The 27,034-nt window shown below is 42.7% G+C and overlaps 1 protein-coding gene across 1 annotated transcript in view; it reads left to right on the top strand.

The window, feature by feature from the left end:
- The first annotated feature begins 88 nt into the window (after window positions 1-88).
- The window catches only part of SZT2 (SZT2 subunit of KICSTOR complex), a 74,551-nt gene continuing 47,605 nt past the window's right edge, over window positions 89-27,034 (top strand). Inside the window, exon 1 of the mRNA XM_049775149.1 lies at window positions 89-159. Within this exon, the coding sequence (XP_049631106.1) occupies window positions 133-159 (27 nt within the window). The 5' untranslated portion in view covers window positions 89-132. The remainder of the gene's footprint in view (window positions 160-27,034) is intronic.

Here is a 27,034-nt window from a genome sequence, read left to right as displayed (position 1 = left end):
GTTTCTTCCACCAATCAGAAGCTCAGAAAATGCGCCTGCGTATTTCCGGTTCCGGTCAGCGCGCGCTCTCCAGGTCAGGGGTCACGAGAGGAGCATCTTCTCCGGCCCGGGCCGGCGCGGGAGGGCTGTGTCATGGCCTCGGAGCCCCCGGAGCCGGAGGTGAGGGCCGGGCGGGCGCGGCGCTGGGCCCCCGAGATCCAAAAGGGAAGGGTCCGGCCTGGCGTGGCCGTGGCCTCCTCCTAGAGTCTGGGGGCGGCCGCGCCGCGTAGCCTGGGCTGAAACTGGTCCAAGCGCCGAGCCTTTGACCTTTGACCCTGCCCCCCACCCCACCCCACCCCAGCCAGCCCCTTGCAATTCCTCTAGCTAGAGGAGAAAGTCGCCGGTTTGTTTCCTTTACTCTCATGTCCGCGTCGTCGACTTTAAATGCTCTCTGGCCTCTTGGATCTCTTAGGTACTAGCAGACCCTGTCGGTTTTTCTGTTGGCTTTGAAACGTGTGAACCCCACGGCCTGGGCTTGGCCTGGTTTCTCTGCTTTTCTCCAAACATTCGGAAGCCATAAGCCAGCAAGACTTGATTTCGTTCTAGCGTTCATGCTTTTGGAGAGTAGCTTTTGGGATAGTGGCAAAGCATTGCTCTCGGAGTGAAGCCTGGTCCCAAGCAACTGGTGCTGCCATGTGGCTCTGCAGTTTGGGGCTGGTCTTGATTTCTCGGACCGACCCCACGGTGTGCCTCGAGATCACATGCATTAAACCAGAAGATGCAGAGTAGGTACCCGTTAGGTGCAAGGGATTAAGCAAATAACCTGATGTACATTGTGGTGTTCAATCTTGTGACTGCAGGGTAGCAATATTCATTTGGAGTTACAGATAAAAAGACTTAAAAAGTCAGAGGTTGAATTCCTTTCCCAAGGACTACTCAGATGGGGGAGTAGTAGAATTGTGAAGTTAGAAGACTTGAGCATGAACTCTTTCTAATATGGAAGACCATCCCTAGAAGTGCCCGGTTTTACAAGAGATATATGAATAGTGAAAAAAGATGAAGGGTGTGTATGTGACACAATCATTATTCCATGAATATTTACAGCAAACTAAGCCCCATTCTAAACACTTTTGTCAGTACCAGTTAATACTCTCAACTTTTGCATTAGACACAGTTTTCATTCCTCATTTTCATATGTGAAAGCTCAGGCTCAGAGAGGTTAAAACTACCAAATGAAGGGCTCCAGGACAATAATACAGCAGGTAGGGCACTTGCTTTGCAGGTGTTGCACCTGGGTTTGATCACTAGCACCACATAGGAGTCTCCTATCACCCAGTGATGCTCAGGGGTTACCCCTGGCTATCCGCTCAGAAATCCCTCCTGGCTTGGGGGACCATATGGGATGTTAGGGATTGAACCAAGGTCTTTCCTGGATCTGCTGCATGCAAGCTAAGCACCCTACCGCTAGCCCTAGGGCTCCGGCCCCTGCAAGTGATTCTTGAGTGCAAAAGCAGAAGTAAACTTGTGAGCACTGTAGAATTTGACCCCAAAACAAAAAGACAAGCCATATTAAACAGTAAGTAATAGAATCAGGACTCCAGATCTGTTCACCATAATGTTAATAGTATGGTTGTAGGAAACTAGCCCTGTGTAAAATAAAGGAAAATAAAAACATTCACTACTCTACCGCTGGAGGGGTAGAATCGCCCATGCATCAGACACCAACACTGAGATAAACTAAAAGAATTTGAAGTATGTCTCCTTAATGGGTTAAGATGAGAGAAAATGGGCTGGGGATGTCATTCAGTGGTAGAGGGCATGTGTAGAGCCTCACTTGTCTTAAGGTCCTTCAATTCATTGCACCACAAAAATTAAAAGGAAGAGGAGGAATGTGAAATATCACATCTCTTCTAAGCAGATAGTGTAAAATAGTTGAAATCTAATGCTGACAATATACTAAAAATTTTTGGTAGCCACGTTAATTTTTTTTGTTCGTTTTGTTTTTTTTGTTTTTTGTTTTTTGTTTTTTGGGTCACACCAGCCTGTACTCAGGGGTTACTCCTGGCTCTACGCTCAGAAATCACTCCTGGCAGGCGCAGGGGACCATATGGGATGCCGAGATTTGAACCACTGTCCTTCTGCAAATGCCTTACCTCCATGCTATCTCTCTGGCCCCACGTTAAAAATTTTTTATGGGCCCGGAGAGATAGCACAGCGGCATTGCCTTGCAAGCAGCCGATCCAGGACCAAAGGTGATTGGTTCGAATCCCGGTGTCCCACATAGTCCCCTGTGCCTGCCAGGAGCTATTTCTGAGCAGACAGCCAGGAGTAACCCCTGAGCACCGGCGGGTATGACCCAAAAACAAAAACAAAAAAATTTTTTTTTATTTAAATTGTTGGAGAGATAGTACAGCCAGAAGGGTGATTGCCTTGCTTACTGCCTACTCGCTTTGATCCCTAGCACTGCATATAGGTCCCAGTCCTGTCAGGAATGATTCCTGAAAGCAGAGCCAGGAATAAGATGTGAGTACCACAGGGTGTGGCCCCAAAACAAAATCTAAATGTTACTAAGGAGGCATATCAGTGTGCTAGAGCATAACTTTCCATGCCTGAGTTCCAGTTTTCAAAGACCCTTTGAGCATCACTAGTAGTGAATCCCCAAGCATTGAGATTGAGATTGAGATGGGAATATATCTTGAATTTCACCAGATGTGACCCAAAAACCAAAATAAGTAAATAAGTTTGATTTTTTATTTTTTTGGTTTTTGGGTCACACCCAGCAGTGCTCAGGGGTTACTCCTGGCTCTGTGCTCAGGATTCGCTCCTGGCAGGCTCGGGGAACCATATGGAATGCCGGGATTCGAACCACCATCCTTCTGCATGCAAGATAAATGCGCTACCTCCATGCTATCTCTCTGGCCCCAAGTTTGATCTTTTATTCAGATAAAAGGAACAAAGTTAATTTTGATTAATTTATTAATAAATTTCCAAAATGTTACTTCAACATGTACTAAACATGTGTTATATTAAAACATAAGATATTAGAGCCAGAGAGATAGCATGGAGGTAAGGCATTTGCCTTTCATGCAGAAGGTCATTGGTTCGAATCCCGGCACCCATATGGTCTCCCGAGCCCGCCAGGAGCGATTTCTGAGCATAGAGCCAGGAGTAACCCCTGAGCACTGCCGGGTGTGACCCAAAAACCAAAAAAAAAAAAAAAAAAAAAAGGTATTTAAAATTGCCTTTTGTATAAGTTTTTTTTTTAACTTCAAGTGTTTATTTTACACATAAACGCGTTTTATTTTGAATCAGCAGCTCCAAGTGCTTAGTAACCCCACCATCTGTGTGTGTGTGTGTTTGTACTCACAGTGTGTGTGTGTGTGTGTGTGTGTGTGTGTGTGTGTGTGTATGGTTACATTATTGAACAATGTAGATCTAAAGCAGCTTTAGAATCCAGCCATTATCTTCCTAGGAAACTCAGCTAACCAAAAGCTAAGCATCTGTTACTTATTTTTTGTTTTTGAAAATTTAATCACAGAAGTTTGAAGAGAGTAAAGAATTTTGCTTTAGGGCATAAAAGAATGCCTTAGAGATTGTTACAATCCTGGGAGAAAGATTGAATGTGGTCACTTTGTTGTTTTGTGCTACTTTTGTTGGTGCTCAGGTTCTGCACTCAGGGAGCATTCCTTCTGGTGTTTGGGGGACCATATGGAGGTGCTGGGGATTAAACTAGGGTTAGCTGCATGCAGGGCTCTGCCCGCTGTACTATTTCTCTAGCCATAAGGTGTGGTCAGTATTAAGAAATCATTCATTAAATATTTAAAATACTTTAAGAATGCTGTTGTGAACTCGGAATTGTGCTATCAGGGTGGAATTGGCATTGTATGTATGTATGGCATACATATTCACTGTTTCTATTAAGTAAACATTGAATTATAATAAGAGCATCAAAGGAAAAATACATCTTTAAGAGGTGTTCTTAACCTACTTTTGTTAAGTAAGTGATGAGGGAAAGGGTAGATTAGGAAGCCACTTAAGGGGAACGGCATTTAAGCCTGAAGAATGAGTATTATTTAATACCCCAAATCCCCATGGAGTAGATGCTGTTTTATTTTATGGATGAGAAAACTAAAGCACAGAGTTTTTTGTTTTGGAGTCACAGTAGGTGGTACCCAGGGCTTTCCCCTGGCTCTCTGTTCAGTGACTGTTCCTGAACATATAAGGTAGCTGAGATCTAAATCAGATCAGTCACATGCAGTCGCTCTGGCCTTAAGGCACAGAATTTAAGTAACTTGATTAAGGAGACTGCAACCACAGTGCATGCTTAACTTGGTGAGTTTGGTGAGAGGTAAGTCTGGAAAAGAAGAGTCAAGATAAGTCCATGTTAGAGGTTCAAAATTTTACCATAAGTATGGTCGCAAAGAGTTTTCAGATCAAGGGGAAAATAACATTTCATGGGAATCTATTCATAGAAAATAGCACCAAGTTTGGAAAAACCTAAGTAACTTACACCCTAACCACAGAGAGTGCAAAAACAAACATAAAAAAACTTGATAAGATGGCACTGTTCCTTCTCTGGTATCAACGGTATGCAGCACTGTGGTAGATAATGTTTTATTCATCTTGTCATAAATGATATGTAGGCCTCACTAAATGTTCCAAAGAATGATAGGCTTCTTGTCATTGACCTGACTTCTGTTTAGTTGCATCAACGTGCTTTGAAGTAGCTTTCCTTATCCATATGCTATCAGTAAAGAAACTGAGGCCTGGGAAAATTAGGTAACTTGTCCAAGCTCACCTTGATAGCAGGTAGTAGAACCAGATTTGAATTTAGGTCTCTGACTCAAAACCTAGCTTTGTCTTGGCCAAGATGGATCAAAACTACTCTTTTTTTTGTTTTTGTTTTTTGTTTTTTGTTTTTTTGGGTCACACCCGGCAGCGCTCTGGTCACTCCTGGCTCTACGCTCAGAAATCGCTCCTGGCAGGCTTGGGGGACCATATGGGATGCCAGGATTCAAACCACTGTCTGTCTGCATGCAAGGCAAACACACTGCCTCTATTCTTTGGTGCACCTACTTGGCAATACAATAATATATAGTTTCCTTCATTATAGAGTAAATTTTGTGAGTAGATGATTCCAGTTTTTGCCTTCCATTGTATCTTTAGTACCAGTTATTAGTAGGCATTTCACAGATTAGTTGACTAAGGAATAAATTATTTTCTTTAGATTTGAATGAGGACTTATTGGCATCCTGATCAATTTGCAGGGGGAATAAGCTGGAAAGAGACTTATAGACAGAGCAGCACTCTACATTTCAAAAACAAAGAACATGGGCCTAGAGAGATAGTATAGTGGGTAAGCCACTTGTCTTGCATGTGGCTGACCCACATTCATTCCCAGCAATCCAGTCCCAGGAGTAAACCTTAAGCACAGCTGAGAAAACAAAACGGATCTGATAGGAGTATATCTGTGTAATACAACAAATGGAGTAACAGTGTGTAAAAAGCTAGGTGCATGTGTAGTAAAAAGACTTGTACAAGCAAGAAAATGATGGTGGCTTTATGTGTCAACAGTAGAGTGAGCTTTTGAAAAAGTAAAGAAAATGTAGGAGAAAGAATCACTTTACCTGGGTATAACAGTTTACTTTGACCACTGAGGTCACACACACACACACACACACACACACACACACACACACACACACACACACACACACTTGCACATTGAGTTAAACTCACACACACACACACACACACACTCTTGCACATTGAGTTAAGCTCACAAGGGACAAGGGTCCTGGCATGTTTGACAAAGGTGGTAGTCAGGGCTCAAACTTGAGTTACAGTCTTGCACGCATTTTGGTTGTAGTTAGCCCCCACATTTTAGGTCTAAAGGTAGATCAGATCAGTTTATATTTATAAGATACAAAATAGTTACAAAACTTGAAGCTATGCCATATGAAACATACTGTAAATGTTTGTTTTGGAGAATCAAAGATTCATTGCTCTTATCAGATATCTGGTAGATTCTTCTTTGCCAGAGGGTCTTAATTACCTGACCTTAGATAATATTGTGATGGTTTAGATATTTTCAAGAGAACAGATACTTTGTTTTGATTTTTATTTATTCATTTTGTGGTGTTGGGATTGAACCAAGGCCTTACATATGTGAAACAAGTATTGTACCACTGAGCTTTAGAAGAGATTTTTGGCTGCAAGGAGACAGTGGTTTGAGCTTGCATGCACCTTGCTTGGGTTTGTTCCAGCACTATAGGACCTCTTGAATGTTGCTGGCTATAGCTCTGGAGACCCCTGAGCCCTGGAAGGCCCCCAATTATAGTTGAGGTCACCACCACAGGGCTCCAACAGCAACACATTCTTGAGTCTTAGCATTGGACTACTATCCCCAGTTGGCCAAATATTATTAGGTGTGGCCTCTAGGCTCCTGAAGCATTGCTTGGGAAACCACTCACCCTGGCCTTCCAACTCTGGAAGGATCTCTTTTCTTCCTGGGAGCTGGGAGGTTCTGCCAGCGTGGGGTTTGGCAGCCCTCTGTCATGCCAAAGGCCTCTTTAACCAAGCCTCGGAAGGGATGTGGGACATGGATCACCCCAGCACCCCTCTACCTCCTTCCTCCGGAACTCCAGGGCTTTCCTTGGCCACATGCCTGGGCAAGCCAGCGAGGTGGGAATAGCAGCACAATAGTTTCTGGCTTTAGGAATTACCAGGAAAGTTTCCTTACTAAACCTGTCTAGTGTGAACATAATGACAAAAATTTAGATATCATTGTGTTTCATTTGTTTGTCATAATCTGAAAGCCATCCAGGATCTTGTGTTATTTCTTTACTCCTTCACTCCCATCTCCTCTTACCCCACAGTTAACCATTTTTCTGTACTAATGATTTTTGTTTTGGCCAAGGTGGATTACATATCTTTCACAGTAATTTTTTGGGTGGAGTCTGAAGGTTCAGCAGGCAACACAACATGGCAAGGCTCCACGCTGTAGGCTTTTTGGCCAAGCTAAAGGGAAGATGCAGCTTCGGCTGCCCCCCACCGCCTTCTTTCTCCTTCCTCCGGTCCCCAGGGTTATTCCTGGACACCTGCTCAGGGTCCCAGCAAGTGGGTTCCGGCGAAGTGCAATTTAAAAGAGACCCCAGGCTTCCTAGTTCCTGCAAGGGGCTCGGAGGGGACTGGTGAACTTCCAACTTCCAGCAATTAGGAAGCAAACACCTCTCGGAGAGTAGGAAGTTTCAGCAGGTAACACGGGGAGGACATGGATCCTGTGCTCTTCGCTTGTCCAAATCACAGAACAAAGTGGTGTCTCGGAAACAACACCCTCCCTCTTGATTATTTCTAAAACATAAAAGGGACACTTGTATCTCCTTTGTATATCTCAGATGTATTCCCTTAACATCTATAACTCTTTTTGAACATCCTCATATAGTGACAATTTTGCCCACTGGTTTTGTTATTTGATTGTTTGATTTTCCCCCTGTGAGATCTGTTTTATAAGCAATACTGGTAGAAGAGCATCTCTGTATAGATTTCATGTTTGAACCAAGTTACGGGGAATGTTGGACTTTATTTGTCGGCCCCCAGATGCACCAACAATATCTTTTGGCATTGCTTCTCTTTTGCATAGGCACATTAAAATGGGAAAATAATACATACGAAAACAAGTTCTTATCTAATAGAGATGGGAACACAAATTTGGTAATGCAATTAGGCCTTATACCCTGAACATTGGCATAATGATTTGGCTTAGGGCTCAGAAGAATGGGCATCTCCCACACACACCTGAACAATGGAAACCATCTATGGAAACAACCATAATTGTCTATAACATTACCAGGATCCAATCCTCTACCAGGGAAGACCTACCACTGCTTTGGCATTGACTTACTCCAAAGAGTGTTCTCAACACCCAGACGACTCAGCAACAGCCTGCTTGCAAGGCAGATCGCTCCACATTTAATGGTATGCTGAAACTAGAGGATGCTCCACATCAACCTGACATCAGTGAAAGAAATGCACAGAATCCAGAATCTTTAAATATAAGAATCTGATACCAACAATAGCTAAAGTGTGAAAAAGTTTTACCGAGACCACGGAGAATGACTCGGGTTGGACAGACTGGTATGCTTGGAACCCAGAGTCGGTCTTTTGCCAATAAACTTCTGGGGTGAGGCCTTTTTGTAATCAGGTCAAGGATTTTTTTCCATTTTCCCCATTTTTCTGGACCTATGCAAACAGCAGCGATTGCCACTATCACAACTTTACTATATTTTTTTACTCTTATCCTTTAAGAAAAAAAATACAATTTACTGAACTTAAAAACAAATAACTGTAGTAGAATGCCTGTCTCGAAAACAGGCAGGGGGTGGGAAGGGGGAAAGTTACACTGGTGAAGGGGGGTGTTCTGTTTGTGACTGTAACCCAACTATGATCATGTTACTTAAATAAAAAATATATTAAAAATAGCATTTAAGGGCCCAGAGAGATAGCACGGTGGCGTTTGCCTTGCAAGCAGCCAACCCAGGACCAAAGGTTGTTGGTTCAAATCCCGGTGTCCCATATGGTCCCCCGTGCCTGCCAGGAGCTATTTCTGACAGCCAGGAGTAACCCCTGAACACCGCCAGGTGTGACCCAAAAACAAACAAAAAAAAAGTATTTAAAAAACAAAAAGGCAGATTAAAAATGTTAAAATAGTATCAAAAATAAATAAATAAATAATAAAAAATAAAATAGTATTAAGAAGGTTGGAACAGTTGTACAGCAGGTAGGACACTTGTCTTGCATGGAGCCAAACTGGGTTCAATCCCGAGCATCCCTTATGGACCTCAAAGCAATGCCAGGTGCAATTCTTGAGTGCAAAGTCAGGAGTGACCCCTGAGCATTGCCAATGTGGTCCCAAAACAACAACAACAACAACAAAATAGTATCAAGAGACAGATCCTGATATGTGTGAGGTCCTGAGTTTGATCATTGGCAACACCAACACACATGCATTCTGATTTAATATGAATCAATTTACAGGTATGCCAGCTGAGCACAAAATTCTGAAGTAAACAGACTTCTTTTATTTGTTTGTTTTTTGTTTTGTTTTTTTTTTGGGGGGGGTCACACCCAACAGCTCTCAGGGGTTACTCCTGGCTCTACACTCAGAAATCGCCCCTGGCAGCCTCGGGGGACCATATGGGATACCAGGATTCTAACCACCATCCTTCGGCATGGAAGGCCGACAGACACCTTACCTCCAGGCTATCTCTACTGCCCTGTAAACAGACTTCTAACCTCTGAGAAGTCTCACCTTATTACTAACCTGTACATTTATACAGCATTTTATTTTGGGGGGTTTTGGAGTCACATCCGGCTGCTCTCAGGGGTTACTTCTGGCTCTGTGCTCAAAAATTGCTTCTGGCATGCTGCTCAGGGGACCATATGGGATGCCAGAATTCGAACCACCATCAGTCCTGGATTGACTGCATGCAAGGTAAACACCCTATCACTGTGCTATTGTTCCTAGCTTGAGGGACCATATGGGACACCAGGGGATTGAATCATGGTCTGTCCTAGGTTAGCACTTTGTTTTTTGTTTTTTGTTTTTGGGTCACACCTGGCTGTGCTCAGGGGTTACTCCTGGCTATCTACTCAGAAATAGCTCCTGGCAGGCACAGGGGACCATATGGGATGCCGGGATTTGAACAAACCACCTTAGGTTGGCTACTTGCAAGGCAAACGCCACTGTGCTATCTCTCCGGCCCCAGGTTAGCACTTTCAAAGCAAATGCCTCCTTACCCCTTGCACCATTGCTCTGGCCCTAATGTTTTTTTTTTTTTTTTAAATACAGTACAGCATTTTAATGTATAAAGTGCTCTCATGCATCTTTGGGATCTGTGATGTCTTTTCATAAAGGAGAAAGTGTAAGTCCAGCTCAGAGTTCTAATTGTCTTTTGTTTTTGTTTTTGTTTTTTGGGTCACACCTGGTAGCGCCCAGGGTTACTCCTGGCTCTAGGCTCAGCAATCGCTCCCGACAGGCTCAGGGGACCTTATGGGATGCCAAGATTCAAACTACTGTCGTTTTGCATGCAAGGCAAACACCTTACCTCCATGCTATCTCTCCAGCCCCTCAGAGTTCTAATTGTCAAATTACACTGCTCTTTTAGTTTAGTTTTGTTTTGTTTTTGGGCCACACCCAGTGATGTTCAGGTGTTACTCCTGGCTATGCGCTCAGAAATCTCTCCTGGCTTGGGGGACTATATGGGACACCAGGGATCGAACCCAGGTCTGCCCTGGGTCAGCTGTGTGCAAGGCAAACGCCCTACCGCTGTGCTATAACTTCGGCCCCTACACTGGTCTTTTTAAAGCAAATTTGTTAGAACTCACATTAGAGATCCCTTCTCCCCAGACCTGGGAATAGTTGAAAGGATGATAATATCACCGAAGAGCTGATAGTGAAAACCTGAAAGACCCGAAAACAACATTCACAGAAACCTGTGGGGGTTCCTTTTACAGAAAGAAGAGTGAGGAAGGGTGGGAACTTTCCAATAGTAAAAAGCAGGTGTTGAAAAATTTGAAATGATTAATAAGAACATAACTAATGTAGCTTGTTAGAGCAGTTTTTTCTCATTCATACATTTACCCAACAAATATTAGTTGAACACCTGTTGTCTCTTGCCTCTGTGCTAGTTGCTAGGGATACAGCAATGAACTATATATAGACATAGCTAGCATCTACCTCCCTGGAGTGTCTAGATTTGGAGGGGAACAATGATTGAAAAGAACACAAAATCTTCATCAGTTGTAGGGGGTGCAGAAGCACATACTGCTTTGTGAAAGTCTTCATGGATACCTAACTGTGGGGAACCTGGGGGATGATCACTTACTAAACCCAGAATGCCAAGATTTTGATCCCACATGAGGAACCCAGTCTCCCCAACAGCCCTTGTGGTGCTGACCTTTAGGTGTTTTTTTCACCATTTTTGCCTCAAGGTGGCCCATACTTCTTTCTTAGGTGTGTCTTTGTATAACTGAGACAGGCTGACATTGGGAAATTAAATGGAGGTAAACATAAAAGTAATGAAGCCTCTAGCTTCAAGAAATCACACTTTATTATTACTAACCTGTGCACTTATATAGCATTTTAACTTTCAAAGTGCTTTTGTAAAATACCACCAAGAACAATGAAAAAGAAAATAGTTTCAGACAAGTGTGAAAGTTGGAGAAGGGATGTGCTGATTATAATTCATTTTATCCGCTGGATTATAGAATATTGTATCATTTTATTTAGAAAAGTATTAATGGCATTAAAAATAGATGCGTAGGGGCCAGAGCTATAGTACAGTGATAGGGCATTTGCCTTGCACATGGCCAATCTGGGTTTGATCCCCTGCACTTCAGATGGTTCTCTGAGTCTGTCAGGAGTGATCCCTGAGTTTAGAGCCAAGAGTAAGCCCTTGACACTGCCAGGTGTGGCCCCCAAAAAAGTAGAGTGGACATCTCTCCACCAATTTTCCAGGGCCTCTCTCCACCCCCCACCTCAACCTTAGTATCCTCAGATTAGCTGTCCATTACCTAGGGCTTGTGTTTGGGATTGTCTAATCTCTTTATAGTCCACATCTGAGCAAGACCATCTGGTATTTATCTTCTCCTTTCTGGCTCATTTCACTTAGTATGACACCTTTCAATTCTATCCAAGTCGTAGCAAACTAAGATTTCATCTTTTCTCATAGCCAGTAGTATCCCATTGTGTATATAGGCCACAATTTATCTACTTCCCTATTGTTGGGCACCTTAGTTGTTTCTAGATCTTTGCCATTATAAACAACACTGTGATGACAGAGTTGTACATATTCTTTTTGAATTAATGACATGGTTGAGGTAGATGCTCAGGAAAATTGTAGGGTCTTATGGAAATGCTAATCTTTTTTGGAGGAGGGAGAACACCTGCAGCACTCAGAGCTCTGCACTTAGAAATACTTCCGGCAAGCTCAGGGGACCGACCTTATGGGATGCTTGGGCCTGAACCCTGGTCAGCCAACGTGCAAGGCAAACATTCTACCTGCTGTGCTATCGTCCTTAAGGAAGCTCTATTAATATTTTGAGAAGTCTTCGAATTTTTCAAAAGAAGCTGAAACATGCAACAGTTCCACAGAAATTAACAAGAGTAGTTTAGTTTAGTTTTGTTTTTGTTGTTGTTGTTGTTTTGTTTTGGGCTTTTTGGGCCACATCCATTGATGCTCAGGGGTTACTCCTGGCTATGTGCTCAGAAATCGCTCCTGGCTTGGGGGGGACCATATGGGACACTGGGGGATCAAACCAAGGTCTGTCCTATGCTAGCACTTGCAAGGCAGAAGCCTTATCTCTAGCACCACCACTCTAGCCTCAAGTCTTTTTTTTTTTGTTTTGTTTTGTTTATGTTTTTGGGCCACACCCAGCGGTGCTCAGGAGTTACTCCTGGCTGTCTGCTCAGAAGTAGCTCCTGGCAGGCACAGGGGACCATATGGGACACCGGTAGCCTCAAGTCTTGTTTTGTTTTTGGATCACACCCAGCAGTTCTCAGGGGTCACTCCTGGCTCCATGCTCAGAAATCACTCCTGGCAGTCTCAGGGGACCATATGGGATGCCGGGATTCGAACCACCATCCTTCTGCATGCAAGGCAAACACCTTGCCTCCATGCTATCTCTCTGGCCCCAGAGCAGTATTTTTCAATGAAGTCAAAATACCCCATATTTTATTTGTGTTTTCCTGATGATGGAGGTGAACACTTTTTTATATGCATGGTGGCCATCTTAATGTCATCTTTGAGGAAGTGTCTGTTCATTTCCTCTCCGCTTTTTTTTTTTTTTTTTTTTTTTTTGGTCATACCTGGCAGCGCTCAGTGGTTACTCCTGGCAGGCATGGGGGACTATATGGGATACTGAGATTTAAACCACCATCCATCCTGGATCTGATGCATGCATGCATGGCAAACTGCCTACTGTTTTTTTTTCCTTTTTTTTTTCCTTTTTTATTTAAAAAACTTTATTACATACATGATTGTGTTTGGGTTTCAGTCATGTAAAGAACACCATCCATTACCAGTGCAACATTCCCATCACCAATGTCCCAAATCTCCCTTCTCCCTACCTAACCCCCTCCTGTACTCTAGACAGGCTTTCTATTTCCCTTGTACATTCTCATTATTAGGATAGTTCAAAATGTAGTTATTTCTCTAACTAAACTCATCCCTGTTTGTGGTGAGCTTCATGAGGTGAGCTGTAACTTCCAGCTCTTTTTCTTTTCCGTGTCTGAAAGTTATTATTGCAAGAATGTCTTTCATTTTTCTTAAAACCCATAGATGAGTGAGACCATTCTGCGTCTCTCTCTCTCTCTCTCTCTCTCTCTCTCTCTCTCTCTCTCTCTCTCTCTCTCTGACTTATAGATATATAGCATAATAGATTCCATGTACATCCATGTATAGGAAAATTTCATGACTTCATCTCTCCTGACAGCTGCATAATATTCCATTGTGTATATGTACCACAGTTTCTTTAGCCATTCGTCTGTTGAAGGGTATCTTTTTTTTTTTTATTGTGGTTTTTGGGTCACACCCGGCAGTGCTCAGGGATTATTCCTGGCTACAGGCTCAGAAATTGTTCCTGGCAGGCACGGTGGACCATATGGGACGCCGGGATTCGAACCGATGACCTCCTGCATGAAAGGCAAATGCCTTACCTCCATGCTATCTCTCCGGCCCCTGTTGAAGGGTATCTTGGCTGTTTCCAGAATCTTGCTATGTTAAATAGTGCTGCAATGAATATAGGTGTAAGGAAGGGATTTTTGTATTGTATTTTTGTGTTCCTAGGGTATATTCCTAGGAGTGGTATAGCTGGGTCTTATGGGAGCTCGATTTCCAGTTTTTGGAGGAATCTCCATATTGTTTTCCATAAAGGTTGAACTAGACGGCATTCCCACCAGCAGTGGATAAGAGTTCTTTTCTCTCCACATCCCTGCCAACACTGCTTATTCTCATTCTTTGTGATGTGTGCCTATCTCTGGGGTGTGAGGTGGTACCTCATAGTTGTTTTGATTTGCATTTCCCTGATGATTAGTGATGTGAAGCATTTTTTCATGTGTTTTTTGGCCATTTGTATTTCTTCTTTGTCAAAGTATCTGTCCATTTCTTCTCCCCATTTTTTGATGGGATTAGATGTTTTTTTTCTTGTAAATTTCTGTCAGTGCCTTGTATATTTTGGAGATTAGGCCCTTATCTGATGAGTATTGGGTGAATAGTTTCTCCTACTCAGTGGGGGGGGGGGGGCTCTTGTATCCTGGGCGCTATTTCTTTTGAGGTGCAGAAGCTTCTCAGTTTAATATATTCCCATCTGTTAATCTCTGCTTTCATTTGCTTGGAGAGTAAACTGCCTACCATTGTACTACCTCTCAGCCCTGTTGTTGAGCTTTGAGGGTGCTTTATATATCTTGGATACTAGCCCTTTGATGTTTGGATTGTAAATAGATATTTTCTTAGAACCCAGTAGTGAGTCTTTTTATTTTAGGATTTCTTTTACAGTATAGAAGACTTTTAATCTGATGCAATTCCATTTGTTGTTTTTACTTTGAAGCCACATTCCGTAGTGCTCAAGGCCTTACTCCTGGCTCTGCTCAGGGATCACTCCTTGTGCACGTGGGCAACCATATGGGGTGCCAAGGATCGAATATGGGTCAACTATATGCAAGGCAAGAGCCTTACGCATGCATCTTTGGCAACAGTCCAATTAGTTTATTTTTGCTTTTGTTTTTCTTTTCTTAGTGTTGTCACAGCATTGATATGTTTGTGTCAGATATCTAAGGAATAACTTTAGTTTTTCCCTATTAAGGGTGATGTTAACTGTGGTTTTGTTTTTGGTTTTGTTTTTGTTTTTGAGGGGGATCACACCTAGCTGTGCCCAGGTTTTACTCCTGGCAATGCTTCTGTGTCTATGGAAATTGATCATATGTTTTTGTCCTTTTATTAATGCCGTGTATCACACATTGATTTATGTTTATTGAATCATCTTTTCATCCCTGGCATTAATCCCACTTGTTTGTGGCATATGATTCATTTTATGTGCTTTTTTATATTTGGGGTGGGAGTTGGGCCACACTTGGTGACGCTCAGGGGGTTCTATGCACTCAGAAATCGCTCCTGGCTTGGGGGCCCACATGGGACGCCAGGGGACCGAACCACAGTCCATCCTAGGCTAGTGTGGGCAAGGCAGATGCCTTACTGCTTGCACCACCGCTCTGGCCTCACTTTTTTATATTTTTAAATTTAAACACTGTGGTTACAAAGTTGTTTATAATACAGATTTTATTCCACAGATAAAGTTGTTCATGGTTGACTTACAGTCATACAGTATACTACCTTCACTAGTACACATTTCCCACCACCAGTGTCTCCAGTCATTTTAGTGTATTTTATTTGCAAGAATTTGAGAACCTTTGAGTTCATGCTTATTAGGGATATTGTTCTATAATTTTCTTTTTAGTAACATCTATGTTAACTTTTTGTATTAGGGTAATTTGGTCTCATAGAAACATTTCTTCTCATACTGGAAGATCTTGAAAAGGATGAGTAGTAGGTTATCTTTGAATGTTTCTTCCTCATACTGGAAGAACTTGAAAAGGATTATAAGTAGGTTATCTTTGAATGCTTAGAATACACATTAGAGAGCCTATCTGGCCCTGGACTTTTTTTAGGGAGGAGGAGTTTTTGTTGTTTTTGTTTGTTTGTATGTTTTTTGGGTCATACCCAGTAGCACTTGGGTTTGTGCTTAGAAATTACCCCTGGTGGGCTTAGGGGACCATATGGGATGCCAAGGATCAAACGTGGCATGCAATGCCACTGTGCTATCACTCCAGCCCCGGAAGATTATTTTTTTATTATTATAGTCTTTTTTTTTTTTTTTTTTTTTTTTTTTTTGGTTTTCCGGGCCACACCCGTTTGATGCTCAGGGGTTACTCCTGGCTACGTGCTCAGAAATTGCCCCTGGCTTGGGGGGACCATATGGGACGCCGGGGCTAGCAAGGTAGACACCTTACCTCTAGCGCCACCTCGCCGGCCTCATTATTATAGTCTTGATAGTAATGGTCTATTTAACTTTTCTGCTTCTTGACTTGGGAGGTTGTTCATCAATAATTTTACATGTTCTTTTATAGGTCTCTTAATTTTTTCCTTTCATTTCTAATCCATATTTTTCCTTTTTAAAATTACCTGTCTTTTTATTTATCTGTTGTGTGTGTATGTGTGTGTTTAATTTTATTGTGAGTACTTGCAATTGTTTTTGTTTTGTTTTTGTTTTGGGGCCACACCCAGTGGTGCTCAGGGGTGACTCCTGGCTGTCTGCTCAGAAATAGCTCCTGGCAGGCACGGGGACCATATGGGACTCCGGGATTCGAACCAACCACCTTTGGTCTTGGATCGGCTGCTTGCAAGGCAAACGCCACTGTGCTATCTCTCCAGCCCAAGTACTCTCAATTTTGTAATTCTTTTTTTTCTTTTTTTTTTTTTTTTTTGGGTGGGGCGCACACTCAGTGTTGCTCAGGGGTTACTTCTGGCTATGCACTCAGAAATTGCTCCTGGCTTGGGGGAACATATGGGATGCTGGGGTTCGAATTGTGGTTCGTCCTAGGCTAGCGCAGGCAAGGCAGATGCCTTACTACTTGCACCACTGCTCTGGCCCTGCAATTTTGTAATTCTTAAAAAAAACTTGTTTTTATTTTTATTTTATATATTTTAAATATTTTGTATTATTGTGCTTTTTATTTGCATATTATTGGTTTCTGCTTGGATTTTCAAAAAGTTTTTGTTTCTTTTGAGGCTGCAGCTGATGGTGCTAAAGGGTTATTCCCAGAAATATGCTAAGGATTGTTCTAGGTAATGCAGGGAAACATGCAGTGCCAGGGATTGAGCACTGGCCTCTTGTATGCAAAAAGCATGCATTCCAGTCTTGTCAGCTCTTTCTCTGACACCTTTCTTTGGATTTTTATTTTACTTTTTGGGGCTTCTTTTGTTGTTCTTTTTCTATTTTCTTAAGATGTTAAGTTAGGTCATTTATTTGCACCGTTCTTTTTGTTTTGTTTTGGGCCACACTCGGGGCTTACTCCTGGCTTTGCGCTCAGAAATCGCTCCTGAGGGTCCATATGGGATGCTGGAGATCGAACCCAGGTCTGTCCTGGGTCAGCCATGTGCAAGGCAGAATGCCTTACTGCTATACTATTGCTCTGGCCCCATATTTGCACCTGTTCTTGTTTCCTGATGAACACCAGTAGTATTATATAAAACTTTTGCTATGTCCCATGATTTCTGCTATGTTAATTTTTTATTGTATCTAGGAATCTTTTCATTTCTTTTTTTAATTCATCTCTTATACAGGGATGTGTTTTTTTCAACTTTCAAGTGATTTAATTTTATCCAGATTTTGATTTATTTCTACTTTCAAAATATTGTGACCTGGGCCAGAGCGACAGTACAATGGGTATGGCATTTGCTTTGGACACAGCCAACCTGGGTTGGATCTGCAGCATCCCATATGGTCCCCCTAAGCCCGCCAAGAGTGATTCATGAACAAAGAGCTAGGAGTAACTCCTGAGCACCACCTGCATGGCCCTAAATTAAATCAAAGATAAAAAACATTGTGACCTGAGAGGATACTTGATATGATTTTTGACTTGTTTGTGACAGCATGTGGTCTGTCCTAGAGAGAGAATGATCCATGAGCACTGGAGAAGAATGCATACTCAGGTTTTAAGGAGCCCTGTAGATGTCTATTTAGCTTATCTCTTCTTGTTTCTCCCTTTAAGGTGACTCTTTCCTAAATTCTCTGGTGGTTCAGTGATGAGAGATTGGTTTTAAAACCTACTACGGTTGTTTAGTTGTTTGTTTGTTTGATTTTGGGTCATATCCAGGCAGTGCTCTGGTTAATACTGGTTTTTCTTTTGGTTTTTGGGTCACACTCGGCAGCGCTCAGGGGTTATTCCTGGCTCTATGCTCAGAAATTGCTCCTGAAGGGTCAGGGGACCATATGGGATGCCGGGATTTGAACCACTGACCTTCTGTATGAAAGGCAAACGCCTTACCTCCATGCTATCTCTCCAGCCCCTAATCCTGGTTTTTCACTCAAAAATTACTCTGGCAGGCTCAAGGATACAGGATGCTGGGATCAAACCTAGGTCAGTCACATGCAAGGCAAATGCCCTACTTGCTGTGCTATGGCTGCAGCCCTCTTATTTTACTTTTGATACTTTCCTTCAGGTCTGTTAGAGGTTGTTTTACATATATTGGTGGCCTTTTATTTGATACATATATGTAAAGAGAGTTAAATCTTCTGTACAGATCTTTGATCATAATATAATGTCTACTTCTGTCTTTTATTACTTTGATCAGATTAAATTCTATTTTTCTGACATGAATATAGCCATCCCCATCTTTTTTTTTTTTTTTTTTTTTTTTTTTGGGCCACACCCAGCTGTGCTCAGGGGTTACTCCTGGCTGTCTGCTCAGAAATAGCTCCTGGCAGGCACGGGGGACCATATGGGATACCGGGATTCGAACCAAGCACCTTTGGTCCTGGATCGGCTGCTTGCAAGGCAAACGCCACTGTGCTATCTCTCCGGGCCCAGCCATCCCCATCTTAAAAATTTTTTTTTATTTTGTTTTCTTTTTTTTGCCATACCTAGAGATACTCAGGGCTTACTTCTCAGTCTGCATTTAGGGATCACTCCTGGCAAACCAGGAACTATATGAGGTGCTGGGGATCTTATCCAGGTTGGCTGCATGCAAGGCAATGCTCTATTCACTGTATATTGTTTTGCCTTCCCACCTCTTTTAGCCTTCTATTTACATGTATGCTTACATGTAGCCTTTTACTTTATGTCTGGGTTTATTGTAGCAGTCCACATGAGTCTCTTATAAGCTTTCTTTCTTTCTTTCTTTTTTTTTTTTTGTGGTTTTTTGGTCACACCTGGTAGTGCTCAGGGGTTACTCCTGGCTCCATGCTCAGAAATTACTCCTGGCAGGCATGGGGGACCATATGGGACGCCAGGATTCAAACCGATGACCTTCTGCATGAAAGGCAAACACTTTACCTCCATGCTATCTCTCTGGCCCAAGCTTTCTTTTTTTATGTCCATTTCTTCTCTATCATTATTTGTATATAAGAAGGCCATTGATTTTTTTTAGAATTAACTTTATGTATTTATTTTTGTTTTTTTTTTGGGGGGGAGGGGTCACGCTGGAGGCGCTCAGGTGTTATTCCTGGGCTCTGCACTCAGAAATCACTCCTGCCAGGCTCGGGGAACCATATGGGATGCTGGGAATCGAATCACCATTAGTCCTGAGTTGGCTGCGTGCAAGGCAATCACCCTACCACTGTGCTATCTTTCTGGCCCCAAGATCATTGATTTTTGCATGTTAATTTTGTAGCCTGCCACTATGCTATATGAATCTATTGTTTTTAGAAGTTTTTTGGTAGAGTCCTTAGGGTTTTCTATATATAATATCATGCCATATGAAAACAATGAGAGCTTGACTTCTTCCTTTCCTATCTGGATGCCCTTGATATCTTTTTCTTGCTTAATTGCTATGGCAAGTACTTCTAGGATTATGTTGAATAGGAGTGGTGAGAGGGGTCAACCTTATCATGTACCAGATTTAAGAGGAAAGGCTTTTGGCTTATCTGTTGAAAATAATATTTGCCATTGGCTTGTGGTAAATGGCCTTGACTATATTGAGAAAGTTCCTTACATTCCCATCTTGTTGAGAGTTTCTTTTTTATCATGAATGGGTGTTGGACTGTATCAAATGCTTTCTCTACATTTATTGATATGATCAAATGGCTTTTATTTTTTCTTTTGTTGATATGATATATCATGTTAATTGATTTACGTATGTTAAACCATCTTTGCTTTCCTGGAATGAAGCCTACTTGGTCATGGTGTATGACCTTCTTGATGAGGCATTGGATCCTATTTGCCAGGATTTTGTTGAGGATCTTTGCTTCTGTGTTCATCATAGTGTCCCATTGCGCATATGTACCATAGTTTCTTTATCCAGTCATCATTTTTTGAACATGGATTGTTCCCAGATTTTGGCCATTGTAAACAGTTCTGTAATAAACACAGGAGTGCCAGTGTCTTCTGAATAGAGACTTCTACATGGGGTAGATGGCAAGGAGTGCCAGTCACGTAGAAGCTTTATTCTTAGTTTTTGAGGAGTGACTATATTATTTCCCAAAGAGGACTGGATCAGGCAGGATAGTCAAGCAGGTAGGCATTTGCTTTGCCTGTGGCCTACCTGGTTTCAATCACTGGCACCTCACATGGTCCTGCTACAGGAACGATATTGAAGATAGGAGTAAGCTTTGAGCACTGCCAAGAATGGCCCAAAACAAAATAACCAAAAAAGGACTGGATAGTTGACATCCCACTAGCAGTGAAAGAGGGTCCTTCCACCACCACGTTTTCTCCCCCACCCCACCCCAGTTAGTGCTGTTTGTTCTGATTAGTAGTTTCTTTTTTTTTTGTTCTTTGTTTTTGTTTGTTTGTTTGTTTGTTTGTTTGTTTTTGGGTCACATCCGGCATCACTCAGGGGTTCCTCCTGGCTCTACGCTCAGAAGTTGCTCCCGGCAGGCTTGGGGGACCATATAGGATGTCAGAATTTGAACCACCATCCTTCTGCATATAAGGCAAATGTCCTACCTCCATGCTATCTCTCGGCCCCCTGAGTAGTAGTTTCTGATTGAATTTTTTGCATACTGTCTCTTTCTTTTTTGGAACTTTGTTTTTCTTTCTCAATTTATTGACTAGCTGGTTACATTGTCACTGAATTGCTCTTCAAGGAGATGAATTACAGAGGTCTCGTGTACTTGGACTCCTACCAAGACTTTTGTCCTCATTCATTAGTGCAGGTGAATTCTTCCGTTACCTTATTATGTCTCATGCTATATGAATGATAATGGTGACAATCTATTCTGGTTTTTGTTTGCTACCAGGAGTTTGCTGTCTCAAGCTTATGGGATCAATTGGGACTCTGTAGATGTAGGACCCAGTGCAGTCTCTGGATTTACACTTGTTGGTGATTGACCACAACCTTGGTGTTACCCACCAGTTTGGGTTCAGTTGGTTACTGGTGCTCTGGAGTGCCCAGATGCACTGAGCCTCCCAAGAGACCTGGTCTCCATTCAGATTCCTGTTTTGACCATACTTAGTTGTTCCAATTATTTATTTTATTATTTTTGCTTTGTAGTCACATCAAAGCTGGACTTCAGGGCTATTCCAGGCTCTGTGATCTGAGATCACTCCTGGAGATGGAACCTGGGCCTCCAGCCTCCAGATCACACCTCAGCCCACTGAGCTATCTTTCTGGCCAAATAGCTCTCCCTAGGAACCAACTTGCATATGGCATCAGATAGGAAAGAGGAGAGGTGGCTTTGTTCCAGGAAAGTCTCAGTGATCATTTGGTGCTCTGTTTCTCTGCCTGTGCTGAGCATGAATGTGCCCCATCTTGGACTGATGACACCTGGGAAGGAAGTACTCAGGTGACTCTCACTCTGCTATCTCCCTCTGGGATAAGGGACCAGATGGGAGTTCTGGGGGCTCCCCTCAGTGGTGATGTGCAGCTGGCTCTTCCTTCTCCCTTCAGGCATGGATGTAGTGGTACTCAGCTCTTGCTACAGCTGCATGGGATTTGCGGGAGGCCCCCTGTTGTGATAGTGGAGGCATGTCAGCTCTTGTCATTTCTCAGGATCAGGGTAGAGTGGGGGTCTGAAGGGCTTCCATGAGGGAAATATTGGACAGCTTTCTTAAATTGTCAGTGTTGAAGAAGTGATTAGTTTCATCTTTTCTTATTTTGTTATTTTTTGTGTGGAGTCCCCCAAGCAGTGCTCAGGAGGCACAGGACCCCCTCCCACTATTCTTGACTATCTGAATCAGGGTCAATGTAAGGACCATAGAATGTGGCACTAAATGACTCTACAGTGCATCCAAAAATGCTTTTCAACGTCAGTGATCAAAGCAGGGTCAGGCACAAGCAAGCAAGGCATGTCCCTAACTCTTTTTTTTTTTTTTTTTTTTTTTTTTTGGTTTTTGGGCCACACCCGTTTGACGCTCAGGGGTTACTCCTGGCTGTGTGCTCAGAAATCGCCCCTGGCTTGGGGGGACCATATGGGACGCCGGGGGATCGAACCGCGGTCCGTTCCTTGGTAGAGCTTACAAGGCAGACACCTTATCTCTAGCGCCACCTTCCCGGCCCATCCTAACTCTTGTAGTGCCCATGCAGCCCCATTTTAGGTTTAAATGTGGAATTTGATTTTCTTTTTCTTTTTTCTTTTTTTTTTATTTTTTATTTTTGGGTCACACCCGGCAGCGCTCAGGGGTTACTCCTGGCTCTATGCTCAGAAATTGCTCCTGGCAGGCTCAGGGGACCATATGGGATGCCGGGATTCAAACCAACGACCTTCTGCATGAAAGGCTTTACCTCCATACTATCTCTCCGGCCTTGGAATTTGATTTTCTTAGAACATGTATTGAACATACTTATTTTGCAAATATTTTGTTGAACATCCTAAGCGTGGCCCTGCATGAGGCTCTAAGGATAGAGTGATAAACAAAAGACTGCTGCATTGTGATAACCCTTCTTTTCTGATAATTCTCTGAGCCTCAGCCCATTCTTTCTTAAATATGAACCTTGGCAGGAATCCAACAGACACAAGCATCCACTAATATACTGACACCAGCATATCAATCCTAAGGGAGAGGTCACCTGGTTTATTAGAATATCTCACCCTGAGACCAAGGAACAGAGAAAGAGAAGGCAGAATTGATACAATTTCTTCTTTGCCAGTAAGACACCTTTTCTTTTTTTAGGAACATGGCAGTATAACTTGAGGGGACTTGTGAAAGGCATGGTGGGTAGAAATAATGATAAATAGCTCTTGGCTTTTCTACCAAGCTTGGAAATTATTCTGCAACTTGCTTTCTGTTGCTACTTTAGTCATCCATGACACCAATTTGTCTCATCTATTTTCCTCCTCATTTCAAATGAATCACCAGTTCTTGTTTGTTATTTATTTATTTTGTTTTGGTTTTGGGGCCACATCTGGCATGCTCAGGGGTTACTCCTGACTATGCGCTCAGAAATTGCTCCTGGCAGGCTCGGGAGACCATATGGGATGCTGGGGATCAAACCTGGGTCCATCCCACATCAGCTGCATGCAAGGCAAATGCCCTTACCTTTGTGCTATGGCTAGGGGCCCCTTGTCTGTTATATTTTAAAAATCCTTAAAATGCAACTCTGCTCGCTTATCTAGTTCAGCTGATCTCTCTCTCTCTCTTTCTCTCTTTCTCCCTTCCTCCCCCCTCTCTCCCTCTCTCTCCCTCTCCCTCTCCCTCCTTGCATTCAAACTCAACTTGACTTGCCTCATCATTAACCTCTCCTAAACAAGTTTGCAGAATAGCTGTTTTGATCTAGGCCTCTAGTTTCCCCCTACTTGTTAGGAGTCCTTCTTGAAACTTGTAACAAAAGGAATTTTTCTAATCACAGATATAGTGTTATTGCCCTGCTGCAAGTTTGGCAACTTTACCTAACTGTTATCATCAAGTTTAGAATCCTAGCCAGGGCACCATACCACTGTGTAGGGAAGTTGTATAGCAGGAAGATTTCCCAACTTGGGACTTTAGATAACATGTACAGAGACACAAAACAATAGCACTGATTCTATTGATGTTTAGATTGTCTTTCTTTGTTTTTTTTTTTTTTTTTTTTTTTTTTGGTTTTTGGGTCACACCCAGTGTTGCTCAGGGGTTACTCCTGGCTGTTTGCTCAGAAATAGCTCCTGGCAGGCACGGGGGACCATATGGGACACCGGGATTCGAACCAACCACCTTTGGTCCTGGATCGGCTGCCTGCAAGGCAAACACCGCTGTGCTATCTCTCCGGGCCCCTAGATTGTCTTTCTTGCTTCTTGATTATGTCAGAGTATTCCTTTTGCTTGTTTAAATTCCCTTCTTTGTTACGACGTTAAATATTTTCTAATCTTGGGGCCAGAGCAATAATAGCACAGCGGGTAGGGCTTTTGCCTTGTGTGGCCAACCTGGATTCAATTCCTGATATCCCATATGGTCCCCTGAGCCTGCCAGGAGTGATTTCTGAACATAGAGCCAGGAGAAACCCCTGATGTCTGCCAGGAGTCTTCCCCAAAACAAAAAACAAATTTATACTCTTAAAGTTCTAGGGGTTTGTTTGTTTGTTTTTGTTTTGGGGCCACACCTGGTGGTGCTCAGGGGTTACTACTGGCTCTGTGCTCAAAAGTTGCTCATGACAGGCACAGGGGACCATATGGGATGTCGGGATTCAAACCATCATTGGTCCTGGGTCGGCTGCTTGCAAGGCAAACGCCCTACTGTGTTATCTCTCTGACCCCCTAAAGTTCTAGTTTTATGATTTGTCATTCAGTAGAATTTTGTAGCTCATTTACCTGTTTTATTTCTGACTTTTTATCTGCAAATCACTTTAAGTCACTTGAATTCGGGGTTATTTGTCCTTTTTTTCTTTCTTTTATATCTACTTAACATTTTTGGATCTTAATTTTTTTCTGTCAGATGGTTTGGGTGAAGATTGGATGAATTTACGTATAAAGAATTTAGTCTCTAGCCTAGGACTGACTGCGGTTTGATCCCCCAGCGTCCTATATGGTCCCCCAAGCCAGGAGCAATTTCTGAGCACATAGCCAGTAGTGACCCTTGAGTGTCACCGAGTGTGGCTGAAAACCCCCACAAAAAAAAAGGAAAGAAAAAGAAAAGAAAAATGAATTTAGTACTCTGCCGGTTATAATTGCAATAAATAGTGAAGTTTTTTTTTAAATAGTTAAGTTTTTACTGTTATTTATTACTAAGTGCTGAGCACTTCATATGCTTATGTTTCCACCCACATCACAACACTGGTAGATTGTGCTTATCTCTCTTTTACAGAGAGTAACATTTAGAAGTAGGAGGTTAATCCTCTTTCTCACATCTTCCTGAAGCCAGCTATTACTAATAAGTAACTGAATTAGAATTCAAACCCAAGCCATTTGATTTTGAAATTCTTGAACTATTTCAATTCTTACATTATTTCAGGTGCTTAGTGGGTAGGAGTTACTTCCTTTTTTTGGGGGGTTGGATGCTGAGGAGTGACTCCCAGCAGAACTTAGGGCTCATGCAGTGCTGGAAATCACTACACACTTCCCACACATTTCACGTGAACAGTTTGAAATATTTCATTGGCCTCAGTCCCTTAGCCTACTTCCATCTCTGCCATTTCTCAATATTCATTTCTTCATATGTATATATATATATATACATATATATTTGTTTATATATTATATTCATCAATGCTAAGACAGAATCTAAGACAGATGCAAGATTCTCTCCTCAGAACCAAAGCAATAGTACTATTGCATTGCATGTGGTTCTCTTAGGCAGGAGTGATCTGCAGAGTAGAGTAGCGCCAGGATTAAGCCCTGTGCACTGCCAAGTGTGGCAAAACAAAACAAAAAAAGAAAAAGAACCTCTAAGATTCCCAGAATTTTGAAAAGGGGAAACTCTTTGTCTTTAATCATTACCTCTCTTCTCTGACACTGTTCTCTGATATCCGGCCTTTTCTTTTTTGCTTTTCTGAAGGGGTCACTTTTGATTGTTTGGTTTTTCATCTCTGCATATTTTTCCATTTGGGAGAAGGAAAAAAGATCACTCCCTATGGCAACCATATTTCTTGGTTTGATGCTGTTGACTTCTGTTTATTTCTCAACCCTTGTGTCTTTTTTCAAAAAGAATTACCTTTTTGTTTTGTTTTGTTTTTGTCTTTGGGTCACACCCGGCAGCGCTCAGGGGTTCCTCCTGGCTCTACGCTGAGATCACTCCTGGCAGGCTCGGGGAACCATATGGGATGCCGTGATTCGAACCACCGTCCTTCTGCATGCAAGGCAAACGCCTTACTTCCATTCTACCTTTCCAGTCCCCAAAATAATTACCTATTTTATGGGGCTGGAATGGTAGCACAACAATAGGGCATTTGCCTTGCACGCAGCAGACTCAGTCCAGACGGTAGTTTGAATTCCGGCATCCCATATTGTCCCCTGAAGAAACTTTTTTTGTTTGTTTTTTGGGTCACACCTGGCAGCACTCGGGGGTTACTCCAGGCTCTGCACTCAGAAATTGCTCCTGGCAAGCACGGGGTACCATATGGGATGCTGGGATTTGAAATTATTTTTTTGTTTTGTTTTGTTTTTGGGTCACAACTGGCAGTACCAGGGGTTACTCCTGACTCTGTGCTCAGAAATCGCTCCAGGGCCAGGTGGTGGCGCTGGAGGTAAGGTGCCTGCCTTGCCTGCGCTAGCCTAGGACGGACCGCGGTTCGATCCCCCGGCGTACCATATGGTCCCCCAAGAAGCCAGGAGCAACTTCTGAGCGCATAGCCAGGAGTAACCCCTGAGCGTCACAGGGTGTGGCCCAAAAACCAAAAAAAAAAAAAAAAAAAGAAATCGCTCCTGGCAGGCAAAGGGTACCATATGGGATGCTGGGATTCGAACTACCATCTGTCCTGGATTGGCTGTGTGCAAGGCAAATGCCCTACCGCTGTGCTATCTCTCCAGTCCTAATTTTTTGTTTTGTTTTGTTTTGTTTTTGTTTTGGGACCACACTTGGTGATGCTCAGTGGTTACTCCTGGCTATGTACTCAGAAATTGCTCCTGGCTTGGGGGACCATATGGGATGCCAGGACTCGAACCCAGGTCCGTCCTGCATTAACCACGTGCAAGGCAATCAATCACCTTACTGCTGTGCTAATGCTTCAGCCCCTGGCCCTAATTATTTTAGTTAATAACAATTTTAATTGGATCACTGTGAGATTCACCAGTACACATTTTCTTCCACCACTGTCCCTTTTCCCTCCTCACCCCACCTAGGCCTCTCTGGCAGACATTTTTCTTCTCTCTCTTTCTCTCTCTCTCCATTCTCTTCATCTCTCCTCTGCTATCTTTCCTCTCTTTCCCTCTC

The sequence above is a fragment of the Suncus etruscus genome, chromosome 6 (genome assembly GCF_024139225.1).
Source record: "Suncus etruscus isolate mSunEtr1 chromosome 6, mSunEtr1.pri.cur, whole genome shotgun sequence".
NCBI classification, from domain to species: domain Eukaryota; kingdom Metazoa; phylum Chordata; class Mammalia; order Eulipotyphla; family Soricidae; genus Suncus; species Suncus etruscus.
This window is presented reverse-complemented; position numbering and strand designations above follow the sequence as displayed.